The sequence below is a fragment of the Crinia signifera genome, chromosome 5 (assembly GCF_055691185.1).
Source record: "Crinia signifera chromosome 5, ASM5569118v1, whole genome shotgun sequence".
NCBI classification, from domain to species: domain Eukaryota; kingdom Metazoa; phylum Chordata; class Amphibia; order Anura; family Myobatrachidae; genus Crinia; species Crinia signifera.
The window spans coordinates 53,532,464-53,547,237 of record NC_139221.1 but is presented as its reverse complement, the minus strand read 5'-3'; the positions used below and the strand labels follow the sequence as shown (position 1 = coordinate 53,547,237).

At 38.2% G+C, this 14,774-nt stretch overlaps 1 protein-coding gene across 4 annotated transcripts in view; it reads right to left on the bottom strand.

The window, feature by feature from the left end:
* Window positions 1-1,301: 1,301 nt before the first annotated feature.
* SULF1 (sulfatase 1) overlaps window positions 1,302-14,774 on the bottom strand; it is a 111,923-nt gene continuing 98,450 nt past the window's right edge. For 3 of the 4 annotated variants that reach the window (XM_083187223.1, XM_083187224.1, XM_083187225.1), the window contains 4 exons: window positions 14,296-14,468; window positions 11,928-12,070; window positions 9,145-9,268; window positions 1,302-3,847 (listed from right to left, as the gene is read on the bottom strand). In XM_083187223.1, the coding sequence (XP_083043349.1) occupies window positions 3,039-3,847; window positions 9,145-9,268; window positions 11,928-12,070; window positions 14,296-14,468 (1,249 nt within the window). In that variant the 3' untranslated portion in view covers window positions 1,302-3,038. Of the gene's footprint in view, window positions 3,848-8,331; window positions 8,366-9,144; window positions 9,269-11,927; window positions 12,071-14,295; window positions 14,469-14,774 lie in introns of all 4 variants that reach the window. The other variant, XM_083187226.1, reaches the window with a different exon arrangement.

The following is a 14,774-nucleotide window of genomic DNA, read 5'->3' as shown; positions in this document are numbered from 1 at the left end:
ACTAGAGTTGAATGTTTTTAACTGATCTCAATGCATGCTCTTAATTCAAGATAAAGTACTGGGACCAGGTGATTGATGTTGGAAAATAATTGTAAAAAGCAGAAGTCAAGAATGATCTCACTGTGAAAAGGAAAAAAAGACATGCAATCCTTTTGTAAAGGCTGATCCTTTGTAAATCTTTTGTAAGCTGTAAAAACACAGTTGGCATAGAAGTTAGCACTGCTGCCTCACAGCTTTGATGTCATACATTCAGTCCTGACCAGGGTACCCATGACGCATAAGTAGATAGGTCTCCTGGGTCATAAAACGGGATGTCCTATAATCGCAAAAGACCATTCTTAAGGGGAGAGCTGTCCTTTTTGAGTGTATACAAGCAAATGGCGTTATAAAATGCCGCTATGCTTGTGATTCGTGGTGGGATGCATTGCAGGCAAAATGCAACGTTTGATGCTTCGGTACTTGTGTAGTTTGGCGCGGTGCTACTTCCGGGTTCTACGCTCGCCACAAAGTATGTAAAATAAAGTAACTTAACTCCATGCCAACATGGATAGTTCATACCCCCACTATCCATGTTGGCATGGAGTTGATTTTAGATAGCGAAGCGAGCCACCGAGCCCGCAGCGTTGGGCGAGCAAAGCAAGCCCCACAAGGGGACTCAGACGCACGGCGCCATGGTGGCACCGTGAAACTACACAAGTACCGATGCTTCATGCCCCCAATCACAATCGCACTTTGGTGCATACACACAAATGACGAATGCGTCAAAGAGTTTTCAGATTTTTTCCACACATGGAAAGTAGCAAAGAAACACGAATATACAGTATGTGTACATCAGCATTATGTGCATCGGTGAATCAGCTCTCAATCTAGCTGCAGAAAGTCAATCTAGATGAAAAAAATGGTGTAGCAATGTGTTTGAAATTTATTTCTTTTTGATCAAAATGATGGTTCTGCAATTAAAAAAGTGTAAATAGCAGGACACTTACACTGATGCAATAATGTTGTAGATGGTCACCTAGGGATAAGCATAAATGGAATGTCTCTCGCGGAAGTGTCTTCCTCTTGCCAAACAGAGCGGAGATTAACGTCATGGTAATTAGCACCTGGCAGTGTAAAGGTGTTACTTGTGGTCGGCGACAGATTACTTAATACCATTCCAACCAGCGCTGATCAAGAATGCACTTTCAGGTTGCAGAGGGGTTTCTCAGAGAATCTCGGCAATACCATACTGTTTATAACAAAAATGTGTGTGTCTAAAAATGCAATTTGAAAAATAAAAACACAATAAAGCCACTTAAATAAAGTTTTGAAATTGTAAAATTAAAGCCCATTTTTTTATTTGAAGAAATGTTGCTTCGTAACTTTCCTGAAGTCAGAGTTGTTCTATAAAAGTATAACAGAATACTATACATGATTAAAAAAAAAAAAAAACACACAAAACAAATCCTATTAATCTGAAATCTATTTACAAAATAACGAAAAAAATACTTTCATGACCATAAATACTGTCGTCACATACATGACGTGTACAACAACAAGTAACTTTAGCATATGTACATAGACCACGTCGGGACGATTGTGTTGAAGATCTAACTGCATTGGAAAGACACAGTTTGACCAAAACCCCCCAAAAAAATTCTCCTGTAAGCGTTAGTAAATAATTTTTTGAGGTATTTGATAAATGTTTATATTTATTCAGGTCAATTAATGAAGTAAAACAGTATAGTCTACCTGTAATTACTGCCAAGTTTTATTTTATTTAAATATGTGCCACATATGCTACTGAAAAAAAACCTAACTAACAGGTCAATATTAACAGGTAGTTAATTAGATGGTATTTGTTACCATTTAACTTAAGCATCAATGTGTATATATATATATATATATATATATATATATATATATAATTATAAAAAATATACAGTGGAAGAAGGTGCTGCTCTCAAAGCTCGAAATAAATTCACATGGTTGCCAAAAAGTTGCATTTTAACATTAAGCAATGAATAAATGATCAGATGATGATTGCGACTTTTTGGCTATTGTGTGTTTATTTCGAACTTTGGCCCTTATTCAGATCTGACCGCAGTACAAATTTGTTTGGAAAATGGGCAAAACCATGAGCACTGCAGGTGGGGCAGATGTAACATGTGCAGAGAGAGTTAGATTTGTGTGAGTTATTTTGTTTCTGTGCAGGGTAAATACTGTCTGCATTATTTTTACACTGCAATATAGATTTCAGTTTCAACACACCACACCCAAATTTAACTCTCTCTGCACATTTTACATCTGCCCCACCTGCAGTGCACATGATTTTGCCAATTTTCCAAAGAATTTTGTACTGCAATCAGATCTGAATAAGGGCCTTTGAGTGCCACAACTTCTACCACTATGTTGATTTTATGTGTGATTACCGGCTGCAGTTACAGTATACTTGGATTGCCAGACCTGTGTATGTTTGTGCGTGTGTGTGTGTTTATATATATATATATATATATATATATATATATATATATATATATATATACACACACATGTATATTTTATATATTTATTTATTTCAAATTGCAGATTTATAAGGCACATTTTATTGGCACAAATTGCTTATTTTTCTGTGCGCAACACCAGCAGGTTTTAGAGATGAAATTAAAGGGAAATACATGGTGGTCACGCTTAAGTTTTAAGTTTTCTTAAAAAGTGCAATATTAGTTTACTTAAGAAATTCCAGTGGTTAGAAAATAAAATAACAAAAAATAGTGGGGATATAATCATCTGTTGTGTTTAAAGAAACAAAAGCGTATGAGCCCAAACAGTGAAGCAAAGGAAATTTAAAACGGAAATAAAAGAACATTATCTTAGCACCCAGCCAAACTTTGTGATGTGTTAATGTAATCAACAAGTATTATATGGTAAAAGATATGCAAAGACCATCAGAATAAACTCTGATCAGCTGACGAGAAGGTTTAACTGCGCCAAATCTGGAATGTCAAGTGCCACAGTTATGGTTTGTTTGTTTTTATTTTATTGCAATGTGTATCGGTTTATTCAGAAGAGATCAGGAACGAGCCACTGCCTTCTACATCAAAGTCTGTGTTAGTCTCGCCTGGAGAATCCTCTGTAGATATGACTTTTGTGCTTTCTTGGTCAGCAGAGTCATATGACTCATCTGAAACGGAGACTTTTTTCTGGCGAGTCATGGAGTCTATGGGAAGGTAAAGCTGATCTTCAAAAATATCTTTGCTTGTCTGGCTACTATGATGTTTTTGAGTTTCTTTAGGGACATAGCTAATATGAATATTGAAAGTATTCTTCGATTCCAATTCCATGAACCCATTTCCACTGAAATCCATATCGTAGGTATCTAAAGTGACACGGTCAGTCAGTTTTTCTGTATTTCTGTAGTTCCAGTGTGCCTGGTTAATTTTTTTTCCCTCGGGAATATCGTTATTTGTTTCAAGTGTTTTCTTGTGATTAAATATTACTGTGCTCAAATTCAAGACACCAAAGTTTGCTGCCATTTTAGGTTCCCTTTCTTCTGCAACTACACCGCTAAATTCATCTTCAGAGTCACCAGAGGATATTCCCGTCAGAGCTGGAGTATCGGAAGACTCAGAAGTTCTTGCAACTGCAATTGTATTTCCGGAAACTTTTTTAGGGATACTGTTCAGCAGTGCAAAAGCTCTATCTACATCCTTCAAGTAATTAGCCCAGTCATCCGGACTAAGCCTATAGTTGTCTCTGTAGCCATAAAAACTTTCATTTACGCTGTACAAATCTTCCAGTCTTTTAAAGTCTACATCCTCTGTGAAATTTGGCAGGTTAACCTTCCCATCCGTCCCATAGTTGTCCTCTGTAACAACACAAATTGTATAAGTGAGTTTCTGTTATGTTTTTATTTCCATGGCAAAAAAAATTATCATTACGGAAGTGAGGAAAAAAACATGCTAAAAATGAAAAGACAAAATGAAATGTAACGTAGTAATTACATTTTTATTTGACCTAAATTATGGATTTGTCACTAACCAATCAATAGAATAAAACCTGGTGCAATCTTGATCCACACTAATAAGAACCCAACCTCCTAAAAAATATTAAATACAATTAAGTCAAGAATAACGCTGCACTACAATGTTGAATAAGGGGTATATTTACTAAAATGTGGGTTTTTATAAGTGGCAGGGTTTCCCATACCAACCAATTAGATTCTACCTATTTATCTAACTAACATCTTCTAGAATATATTATATAGAATTTTATTGGGCAACATCTCCACTTCTATAAACCCACACTTTAGTAAATACACTCTTAAAAATATATTTTTACTTAAGTGATGTTACATGCAACCACTTTTCCTAAGGTACAGCTGCCCAGTGTAAAGGCCCCCATAAACTTACATAACTTCTTGGAGGGAGAAGACTTCCCTTAAACCGCCCGGAAAGCTGAATTGCAAGAGATATACTGTATTGCATGCAGTCAAGGGCGTAACTACCATAGGTGCAAGGAGTGCAGCTGCTATGGGGCCCAGAGCTGAAGGGGGCCCATCTTACTGCCTAAGTAATATGTTTTACATACATTTATCACCATCTGTCACTAAATATGGGGCCCTTACAAACTTTTGCTATGGGGCCTACAAATATCTAGTTACGCCCCTGCATGCAGTCCTTAAGCAAGTGATATATAGCATGCAATCCCATTCACTGCCACTGGAGGCTGTCAGATCTGACAGATCCTTAATGGAGCAGGTCCAATCAGATGCGCATGGATTGGATCAGATGTCAAACACATGCGATTTTGACACTTTTCGCCCAATCCATAGGAATCGGGTGAAAAGTGGCTAAATCGCAATAGTGTTTGGACAGCTTTAAACATGACGACCAATCAGAAGCTGCAGTCTATTTGGGCTGTAAGGGGAAGGGAGCAGCCAATGGAGCTGCAGCTACCGTAAGGGGCACTGTAGTAATATCTTGTCATACAATTACAAGGCCAAACAAATCTGGTGTTGCCTTGTAAAAGATTGCAGCTTTGAAAATGATGGAGATCTTACACAAATTCCCACACCTCTGGCTTCTCGTGGCTAGTAAATGTAACCCCATGTCTCATACAAGACTATAATTATGGCAACGTGCGTGGTGCAGTGACGTAGGCCAGACTTTTTTAAAAAGGTATGTGTAACCAATCTTATTTGAGCTTGAATTGTTATTTTTTACCAAAACTAAAACTGCGTACACACAAGGCGATTTTTTTAAACGACATGGACGATGGCTTGAATAGTTACCATAAGGAAGGTGACAGAATACTAATGATAGAGGTGATAAAATACCACTCACGAGAAAGGTTATAGAATACTATTCATGAGGGAGATGATAAATTACTCTTCGTGAGGGAGGTGATAGATGACCAATCACGAGGGGGGTGATAGAATACCAATCAGGAGAGAGATGATAGTATACCAATCATGAGGGAAGTGATAAAATACTGATCATAACATGATTGGCAGCTTTTGAAAGAAAGATTCTGTATATAACAAATTGGGTGATGCATGTTTTTGTGGTTGGCAAAAGATTCATACCTAGGGAGATCCAGGAAATGAACATGAAAATCTAGGACATCTTCTCAAAGTCTGTCCAAACCTGTCATATCTGTGTCTACCAAACGTTCAGCCTCAAACTCTCTGAAGTAAGTTATACTGTACTGTATGTGTGTTATTGGTGTTGGTTTTAATGCTAGTATAATCATGAGGCCTAAAAATAAAATAAAATAAACCATTGTTTTTAAACACCTTTTACACACATTTTTAAATCCACTGTGTTTCATTCAGGTTGGTTTTAGCAATGCTTTGGGGAGCTGATTTGGCCTCCAATGATCTCACAAATGCTTGCAAATACATTAAAATGGGTAATGCCATTGTATTTGCATCCTTACATGCATATTTTAACAGAAACATGGAGCCAGAAGATCTAAAGCCTTATGTGACAGAACAAAACTCAGGGATGGGGTGGGTGGTAAACTGGTCAGGTCTGTCTCCTAGCTGGTATTTTGCCACCTTGGAAGTCAGTGGTGGTACCAGAGGTGGAGCTGCTGCACAGTTCAAACTTCAAATAGTGGAGCCACACGCACTGCCAGTGGCAGTTGGTATGGTTCACCTATACTATTTTGGACTGTGCTGCCACCTCACCTCTGGAGCCACCACTAATGGATCTAGGTTCCAAGATTATTTATCATTTCTCTAGAAAAGACTCTCATTGTAAACTTCTATGAGTGAGCAGCTTGCAGGTTGTAATTATGTAAATATGTATACTTGTAAATTAACCTTTCTGTAACTGCCTAATGATCTTACATTATGTGGTCTATGCCTTAAAAACGGCTCTTCAGAACACCAGTGACACATTATAAATAAAATATAATAATAATAACAGTAATCAACATGTAACCATGACCAAGCTTGAATTCATTTTCTACAAATTAGTGCACCCGATATTGATATATTAACATAAAGATATTAAAATGAGCTGCTAGAATATAGTCTACGAGCATGTGAGAAATAAATGTGTAAGCTAATGCTCCTAATTTTTTGGTTTAATTTTTAATAACATGCTTTAGTTCCATTTAACCAATAGAGGGCACTGTTGTCATCAATATTTTTTTCCAATGGCAAAAGGCTGGCATGAGGAGTCGCTGCAAGCTATTACGGTAAGACAAAAGGTATTTTGTTCTTTCCCAAGGTCCAAGATCTTTTTAATAAAACCTCCCATATAAAAGGGGATTCTGCAGGTCAGTTGGGGTTTACTGTATATCTAACTGGCTACAAATGACTCAAAATATGAGATAACTAGGACTATGATTAACATCTGACTGAAGTCTTCAGGGTGTGAATCAGGGCTAGTGCAGTCAGTGATTATGGCGTATATTTTCTAGTGTTCAATTGTGTATCCAATTTTAAGTTAAATTTAAATATGCTAAAAATGTAATCAAATCGGCATTCATTTTAATGTTTAAATTGTTCATTTACAAACATTTGATTGTGAAAACGATTTCAAAATTGAATGTGTCCATTTTTGAAAAGAGGATTCTTGTTCGGTTTTGGACTCTATTTCAAAATTGAACATAATACCACCTAGAAAACTGAATGAAATAGAAATAAGATTAACACCTATTGTACTGGGCATAACGGGTGTGGATTATTAGGTCTGCAGTCAATAGGTTGATCACTACTGGTTGACACATGAAAAAGGTTGACATGGTCTAGATCAAAACAAGGAAAATTTTAATATTTAAATAGTTGATACAGCAAAAGGTCAACAGGTTTTTTGGTGTCAATGTTGACATATGTTGTAAAGGCTGATGTAACATGTATAGAGAGAGAAAGAGTTATACCCCTTTCACACTGCAGCTCTTAACTGGTATATTGCCGATTCTTTTTTGCCTTTTAAAATGGTTAGAGCTGTATTGTGAAAGCACCAGTCTGCATTTACCGGTTACAAATAACCGGTATTTGCAAACGGGTAAAAAGCAGAGTCCTACACATTTTTTATTGCAGTGTGAACGGCTCTGAACTGATACATAGGACTCAGGCAGTAGCTATGAGAGCGCATATGCGCATATGTAGAGAGTGCAGTGCATATATGATGAGTGGCTCATTCATATGCACTGCGCTCATTACATATGCACATATGTAATGAGTGGCTCATTACATATGCACTACCCTGTCTTATAGCTACTGTCTGTCTCCTATATATTCACACTGCAAACCTGCTTGAGACCCGTATTTATGTGCAGTGTGAAAGGGGTTTAAAACGGTAATATACCATTTTAACTGTTTCAAAATACCGGGTCTCAAACTTTTTGTGCAAGTTGTTTTGTTTCTGTGCAGGGTAAATACTGGCTGCATTATTTTTACACTGCTATTTAGATTTCAGTTTCAACACACCCCACCCAAATTTAAACAAATAAACATTTATATTGCATTATATGGTATCATACAAACATATGACATTATAAAACTTCACAAATGTAAAATATGAGATGAATTAAGTGCAAACACAGAACACAATGCACCAGTCTCATACATTCTTAATTATTATATGAAACCTTTGTTGAAAAACCACAAGTCACAAGCATGGAATGAGATGCACGAGGTCTTGCTGTGAAGATGAGAAGTGAATAATGGCAGGTCCAAAACCACTGACCAATATAATAGAGAACCACGGTTAGAACTGCATGCACCATAAGCCGTGTGCCACAGGACAGGATACAAACATTAGTCAGAATGGGCTGGATCATGCAATTATTTGGAGAGAAGCCACTGAGAAGGATAAATAAGAAAATTCCATATACCTGTGTGGATCATAGGTTCCTCCATCTTTATTTCCTGATATAGGAAAATACAAGAGTAACGTTTGTTAACTTAAAGAAATCATTCACAAAAAGTAGATTGCCAAGTCTTCTAAAAAAAGATGAGTAGTGTACCTGCGGCCTAGTCACAGACCGATTATTTATTGACCATCAATTAACTGGTTCCACAGGAACCCAATGTGGCACAATATGGCCGCCACTGCTGTATAGGCCACAGGTACACTTTAAATTTACAAAAGGAGTAGTTTGGATTGTAATAGCTTAAAAAAAGTGTAGTTTGTCAAGTATGTGTTAATGTTTATTGGCAAATTGAAAATCCAAACATGAATAATTGGGACAGCAAATTCCTGGTTTCTAAAATAATAATATTGTATTGTGAATAAGTAAAAAAAAATAAAAAATGTCAGTTTTGAAAAGGGCACATTGCATTGTACACAGGTGTCAGCGGGTTAGTCAGCAGCCCCTGGCTGTTCAGCCTAGTAGTGGTTAGCTAACAAGCCAATGCTGGAGATAAGCTCTGTTGTCTACACCTGTATAGAGCTTTTATTATGAAACCTGAAAGGAAGAATTGTTAAGCCCAGAAATTAATGATTTAGTTGTTTTTGTTAACCAGCAACAGAAAGCGCACGAGGTGTGCCATTGTATCCTCCACTCAATTTCCTCAAGCACATGGTTACAAAATATAGAACACTGATAACCATCTCAAGAACACGGATCTGCTCTGGAACGAACATGGCCGATATTGCTAAAAGAAGTTTTGGTAACAGAATTTACTTGCTGATGCAATAGAGTTACCTGTTTCTAATCCTTTCGGCTTTGGGTTGCACTGTCGGTGCCCTTGACAGCTTCTCAAGTCCATCAACTGTAAATGAAGCTGATTCAATACTCCTCTTTCTACAGTATGTACAGCATTCGATAGCTGTGTACAAAACATAAATAGGTATTAACAATGCAAAGAGGCAACAATAATCAGTTATATTATACTTCTCAGCTCCACATTAATAGATAACACACATGTATTGTATAACTCCCGGTGGTGGTACGTATAGTGCTGCCTGTATTCCTGGTTTTAAGATTGCCAAAGCACAAGCCCACATCTTGTCTCCAGAACTTGGCTGGAACAATGAAGACCACCTCCGGGCAAGGATGTATTAGCAAGCCACAATGTGCCTGCTGCCGCTGATGTAATACTGCCTCACACTTTGTAATACTGATGTATGCTTCAGGTAACAGTTGCATGGAGAAGGTGCAAATCTAGAACATTCAGTCTCCTTGCCTCACTCCTGATTCTAGAAACCACTGTTTTTACTTCTAAAAAGCCTATGTGTGATGAAGAAAGAAAACACCTGGAGACAATCCCTTTGTCTGTGTATGTGTTGAGGTGGAACTTTAGAAATCGGTACTGTTTGAATACCAAAGCATCGGTGGATCTTATGCGGCTATACTAGGTCGCATCCACAGCCAGATTACACTCAGCATGAACCTGGGACTGAAAATAAAGTCAAGGAGGAATGACCATTGAGCCATTGTAGACATTGTCATGTTGGGGTGTACATCAGCCCCAGCCCCCAGTGTCTCAATAAATTAGTAAATGTAGATACAATGGACGAAAGTGTGAAAAGCTAGACAGCTCCTCATCATCCTGTCATCCTGTCTCGATGATGCACCTATATTTTTATGTGGAGCCCTGGAATTGTAGACCAATCCACCCCATTGTTAGTCGGGTTCTGGCAACATCAGCTAAACCCATTTTAAAATATAAATCTTGGATATTCACATCTCACGTTCTTTGGATGAAATGAGCTTCCCTAGGTTTATGGGTAATTTTAAAATAAAGCTTTGATTAAAAGCCTTAAAATACTGTATTCAATATGAGACAGTTAGTCTATTCCAGTGGTTCTCAAACTCGGTCCCCACACAGTTCACGTTTTCCAGGTTACCCGACAGGTGCACTCATTACTCACTGACACATTTTAAAAGAACCACAGGTGGAGTTAATTATTTCACTTGACTCTGTGAGGAGACCTGGAAAAACATGCACTGTGTGGGGTCCTGAGGACCGACTTTAAGAACCTGTATTCTATTCAGGTTACACTCAGTCATCTTACAACATTTTGTTAATTAGTTTTTTAAACACATATTCACCAATGTTTAGTGGTTTATTTGGACAATATACTGATAACGCCTTCCCACTAATCACTCATTAAAGCTGTGAAGAAGGTTTATACATGAAGCCTAAACATGTGATTTTACACATACATAGGTGGCATCTCAGGGGCATGGTATTTGTAATCTGGAGACCAAATGGAATTTTTCACGTTTCTGCCACATTGAACCAAACGATTGCCCTGAAAACTAGAAATTTTTCCTGGGGTTTGCTATTACAATTTGTTATGGATTATACCAGGGGTAGCCAACTCCAGTCCTTGAAAACTACCAAAAATTAACGTTTTTCAGGCCTCCTTAAAGAATCACAAGTGAAGTAATTAGTTCCACCTGTGGATCTTTTGACACATGCCATGAGTAATGAATACACCTGTTCACCTGCTAGGTGGTCTGGAAAACATGGACTGTTGGGGGCTCTCGAGGACTGGAGTTGGCTACCCCTGGATTATATCATTGTTCTAAATAATGGCATTGATATTGAAAAAAGCAACCGTCCTGTCCAACAAGCTCTTTTCATATTGAGTGGGGTTAGATAACATACAGCAGTTGGTTGAGGTACTTACATTGCTTTTCATACCACCAGGCCAGCTACATACATGTGCCTACCATACCTTCTCTCTCCTCCTAGTATACCTGAATGCTGTATTTATAAGGCCAGCTCAGTGCCTGAGCAACAAACACACTGTGTATTCTTTTTGTTGTGTCGGACCAGTGCTGCTTCAACAATCTTAATGTTTGCCATCTGTTTGTCTTTCAGCTTTCTATACTAGCTCCCTGTCTGCCTGTAATCCTGATTTTTGGCTTGTTCAACTTCCCACCTGTGTTGCCTGACCTAACCTCTGCCTGGTTTCTGGATGCGTCTGTGTATTACTCTCTCTCTATTCATTGTGTCCTGAGCTTGCTGCTGCCTAGGTGCGTTATCCTGGGGGCTGTGACAGGTAACTGCCATGCAGAAAACTCCAGTGCCTGCAAGTTGACTTTGCACCCCAGTAAAGCATCAATTACAGCATTACAGTTGACCCCTATTATTAAGCTTCCTCCACATTGAACTGAGCCCAATGTATTTATCTGAAAGCTAGAAACTTTCCTTGACTATTGCAATTTGTTATGGATTATACCATTATCATTGTTCTAAATAGTGGCATATATTATAAAAAGCCCCGAGTTTGACTTTTAATAGACAAGTGTCAATGACTCTTGAAAAAAAAGGTGGTATATTCTCATATGTCATGCAATACACTTATGGGGGGAGGGGGTAGTGTTGTGTCCACAAAATGAAAGATTTTACCAGTAACAGTGAAATGCCCCTGTTGCGATATATGAGCTGGGAATCCTAAATCCGCCCATGGCGATCGCTGCGGGCTTGTGGTGAAGCATTGCGTGCAGCTTACAATCAGGCCCTATACATTTACCTGATATGGGTCGATGTTCATGTCAAAATATTCCAAGAAGCCTGTGGCAAATTCACAAAAAAGAAAATTGTGGGTCTCATTGATGGTCCTCAGGCACCAGTATGTGTTGTTATTGGAGCTGGTACAGGCACAAAAAGACCCCACTGTGAAGACAGAAACAACTGTAAACAGAATAAAGTGATATTGCAAAAATCTAGGGGGAGACGTATCAGAGCATAGAGAGAGATAAAGCGGAAAGGGGGAAAGGCTCCTGACAATTTTCAAATACAGTATGTAATGTGACAGTTAGGAGCTGATTGGTCAGTACTTCATCTCTCTCCTAGCTTTGACAAATTTCCTTCACAATTTACACTATACCAAAACTGCACTGCCCTTCTGAATACACAATTATTCTATACAAACCTAATCAGAGCCATGCAACCAATACAAGAGAATCAAATGCTCCAGAGCGATTGTGCATACATCATGATCAATATCTGACTTTGGCATCCATGTCCCACTAAAATAAACACCGGCAATAAGGAAACAAGAGTCTAAAACAATGTTTGATGAGGACTATTATAGCAATAAAGACCAATAATCAGAGGGCAAATTAACAATATATTCCATGTCGGGTCTCCCTAATTCGTATATTCAAAAAAACCAACATATTCCGAAAACCGTGCTTTTTCTGAATATTCGAGAATTTTAGTTTGGGGGGGTCCCCCTCCCCTTTTTTCCATACTTACCTCATCCCCCGATGTCCACGACGACCTTCAGGATCCTCTTCAGCTGCATCTCAGATCCCAGGGGTGCATTGCACGAGTGTGCGGGTCACCGGCAGGCCCGTGCACTTGCGCAATGCACCCATGGGACCAGAGATGCCACTGAAGAGGATCTTGAAGTTCGCTGTGGACGCTGGGGGACACAGTAGACATCGATGGACCATCGAGTATGGAAAAAAAATATTCCAAAATCCAGGAAAATCCCTTATCCAAAATGCTCGTGGTCCCAAACATTTGGGATAAGGGATACTCAACCTGTATCATTATGCCACAAGAAATCCAAAGGCCTTAAGGGCTTGCTGAAGGATCCTCTAGAATATTTAATTACCAGTCTAGCCTGATTATGGCCACTATATGGAACACGAGCCAATTGCCAGACTTATATATTATGGCCACTATATGGGACATGGGCCATGCCAAGCAAGTATCACATACTGTGTTACAATAATCACAGTTGTAGGACAATAGTAGCTGGTCAGAAATGTGTGTAGGCATTCCATCATTTCCAACTGCAGTAATACACCTTATTCTGTGTACAAGTGCTAGGGATGCTGTCGTGCTGGAAGAGAGATATATCTTAGTGAATTTGAAGGTATATGGAGTGAGCAAGTACAGTAGGTGTTTGTACAACCTAATTAGTGTCGGCAGAACAATCTGATTTTATACAAGTCTCAGTAGGAAGCAATCAGATGTTACTCACTACATAAAATAGGATACCTATATACCATCTAGATTTTTTAAATCTAAATATGTTATGGTTAGAAAATGCAAAGAAAAATAACACTTGTTGAAATAAAATCTCTAGCATTCATGTCAGACAGAAGATAGGCTCCAATGATCACATTTTTTAGAAAAGCCTGTCAAAAGTTTTAATTAAAATGATGGTCCAAAATTGCTCGGAGACAATACCGTAAAGATATTTAAATTCTTGTTGTCCTACTGTCACTAAAAAGTAACCAAATATGGCATAGACAGAAATTAATCTAATTTAATATTGATATTTGATAAATATATTAAGTATTATATGCAAAATGTAATAATATTGCATTCATTTGTTTATGTAATTAAGCTCATTTAAAGTACACATTCTTTGTATAACCTGATTTACTTGTGGAAAAGCCTGTCGCAAGTCATTTTAATCCGACAAGTTCTACTGTGTTTAATTAAGGAAGAGCTTAGCCAAAAAGTCATGAGATCAGTGTAATGAATCACTTTACACTCTAGGCTGGGTAGCTAACATTCTGCACTTAAGAAGTGCCTGCAATAGGCTGTATAGTTATAATACAAGTAACTAGACTCACCGTTAACGTAAACTATAACAATACTACAAGTCACCATGGAGTTTTGTCAATATATCAAGGAGATAGAACTCTGTAACATAAAGGGCCATCATTTTTGTCCCTTTATGTTGCATGTGCCCGTAACAAGTACAACTACTTATTTATATATTTATAGCTGTTTTATTAATATGTAAACAGCACAGCAGGTTTTTATAGGTTCATGTAATCCTTAGCAGACTGGAGACTACTGTCACTTAGGATACTGGTGACTACTGTAATTTAGGATGGTAAATGGTTCAGTAACAGCTGTTCATATGCTCTTACAGTTCCAGAAGGGAGCCGTCTGCCAATGGTTGTTATCATGAGTGAAGCAAGTGAGTCCAGGAAGGCTGCATTCTTCTCCCTTCTTATGCCGCTTCTTTTCTTTTCGCTCCTTTTTACGCCTGCGGTTCTCTTTGAAGATCTGTAACTTGTTGTCCACCTCTTGAGCCCCTTCTCTGTGGTAAGAAGAGCAGTTTTTAAATAGAGGAGATGGCAAGGGATCTACAGCTTTGTATATGGCCAGAGTCTGAGTCTAAAGCTTTGTATATGGCCAGAGTCTGAGTCTAAAGCTTTGTATATGGCCAGAGTCTGAGGAGTCAAAAGCTTTGTATATGGCCAGAGTCTGAGGAGTCAAAAGCTTTGTATATGGCCGGAGTCTGAGTCAAAAGCTTTGTACATGGCCAGAGTCTGAGTCAAAAATGTTGTATATGGCCGGAGTCTGAGTCAACAGCTTTGTATATGAACAGAGTCTGTATGGTAGC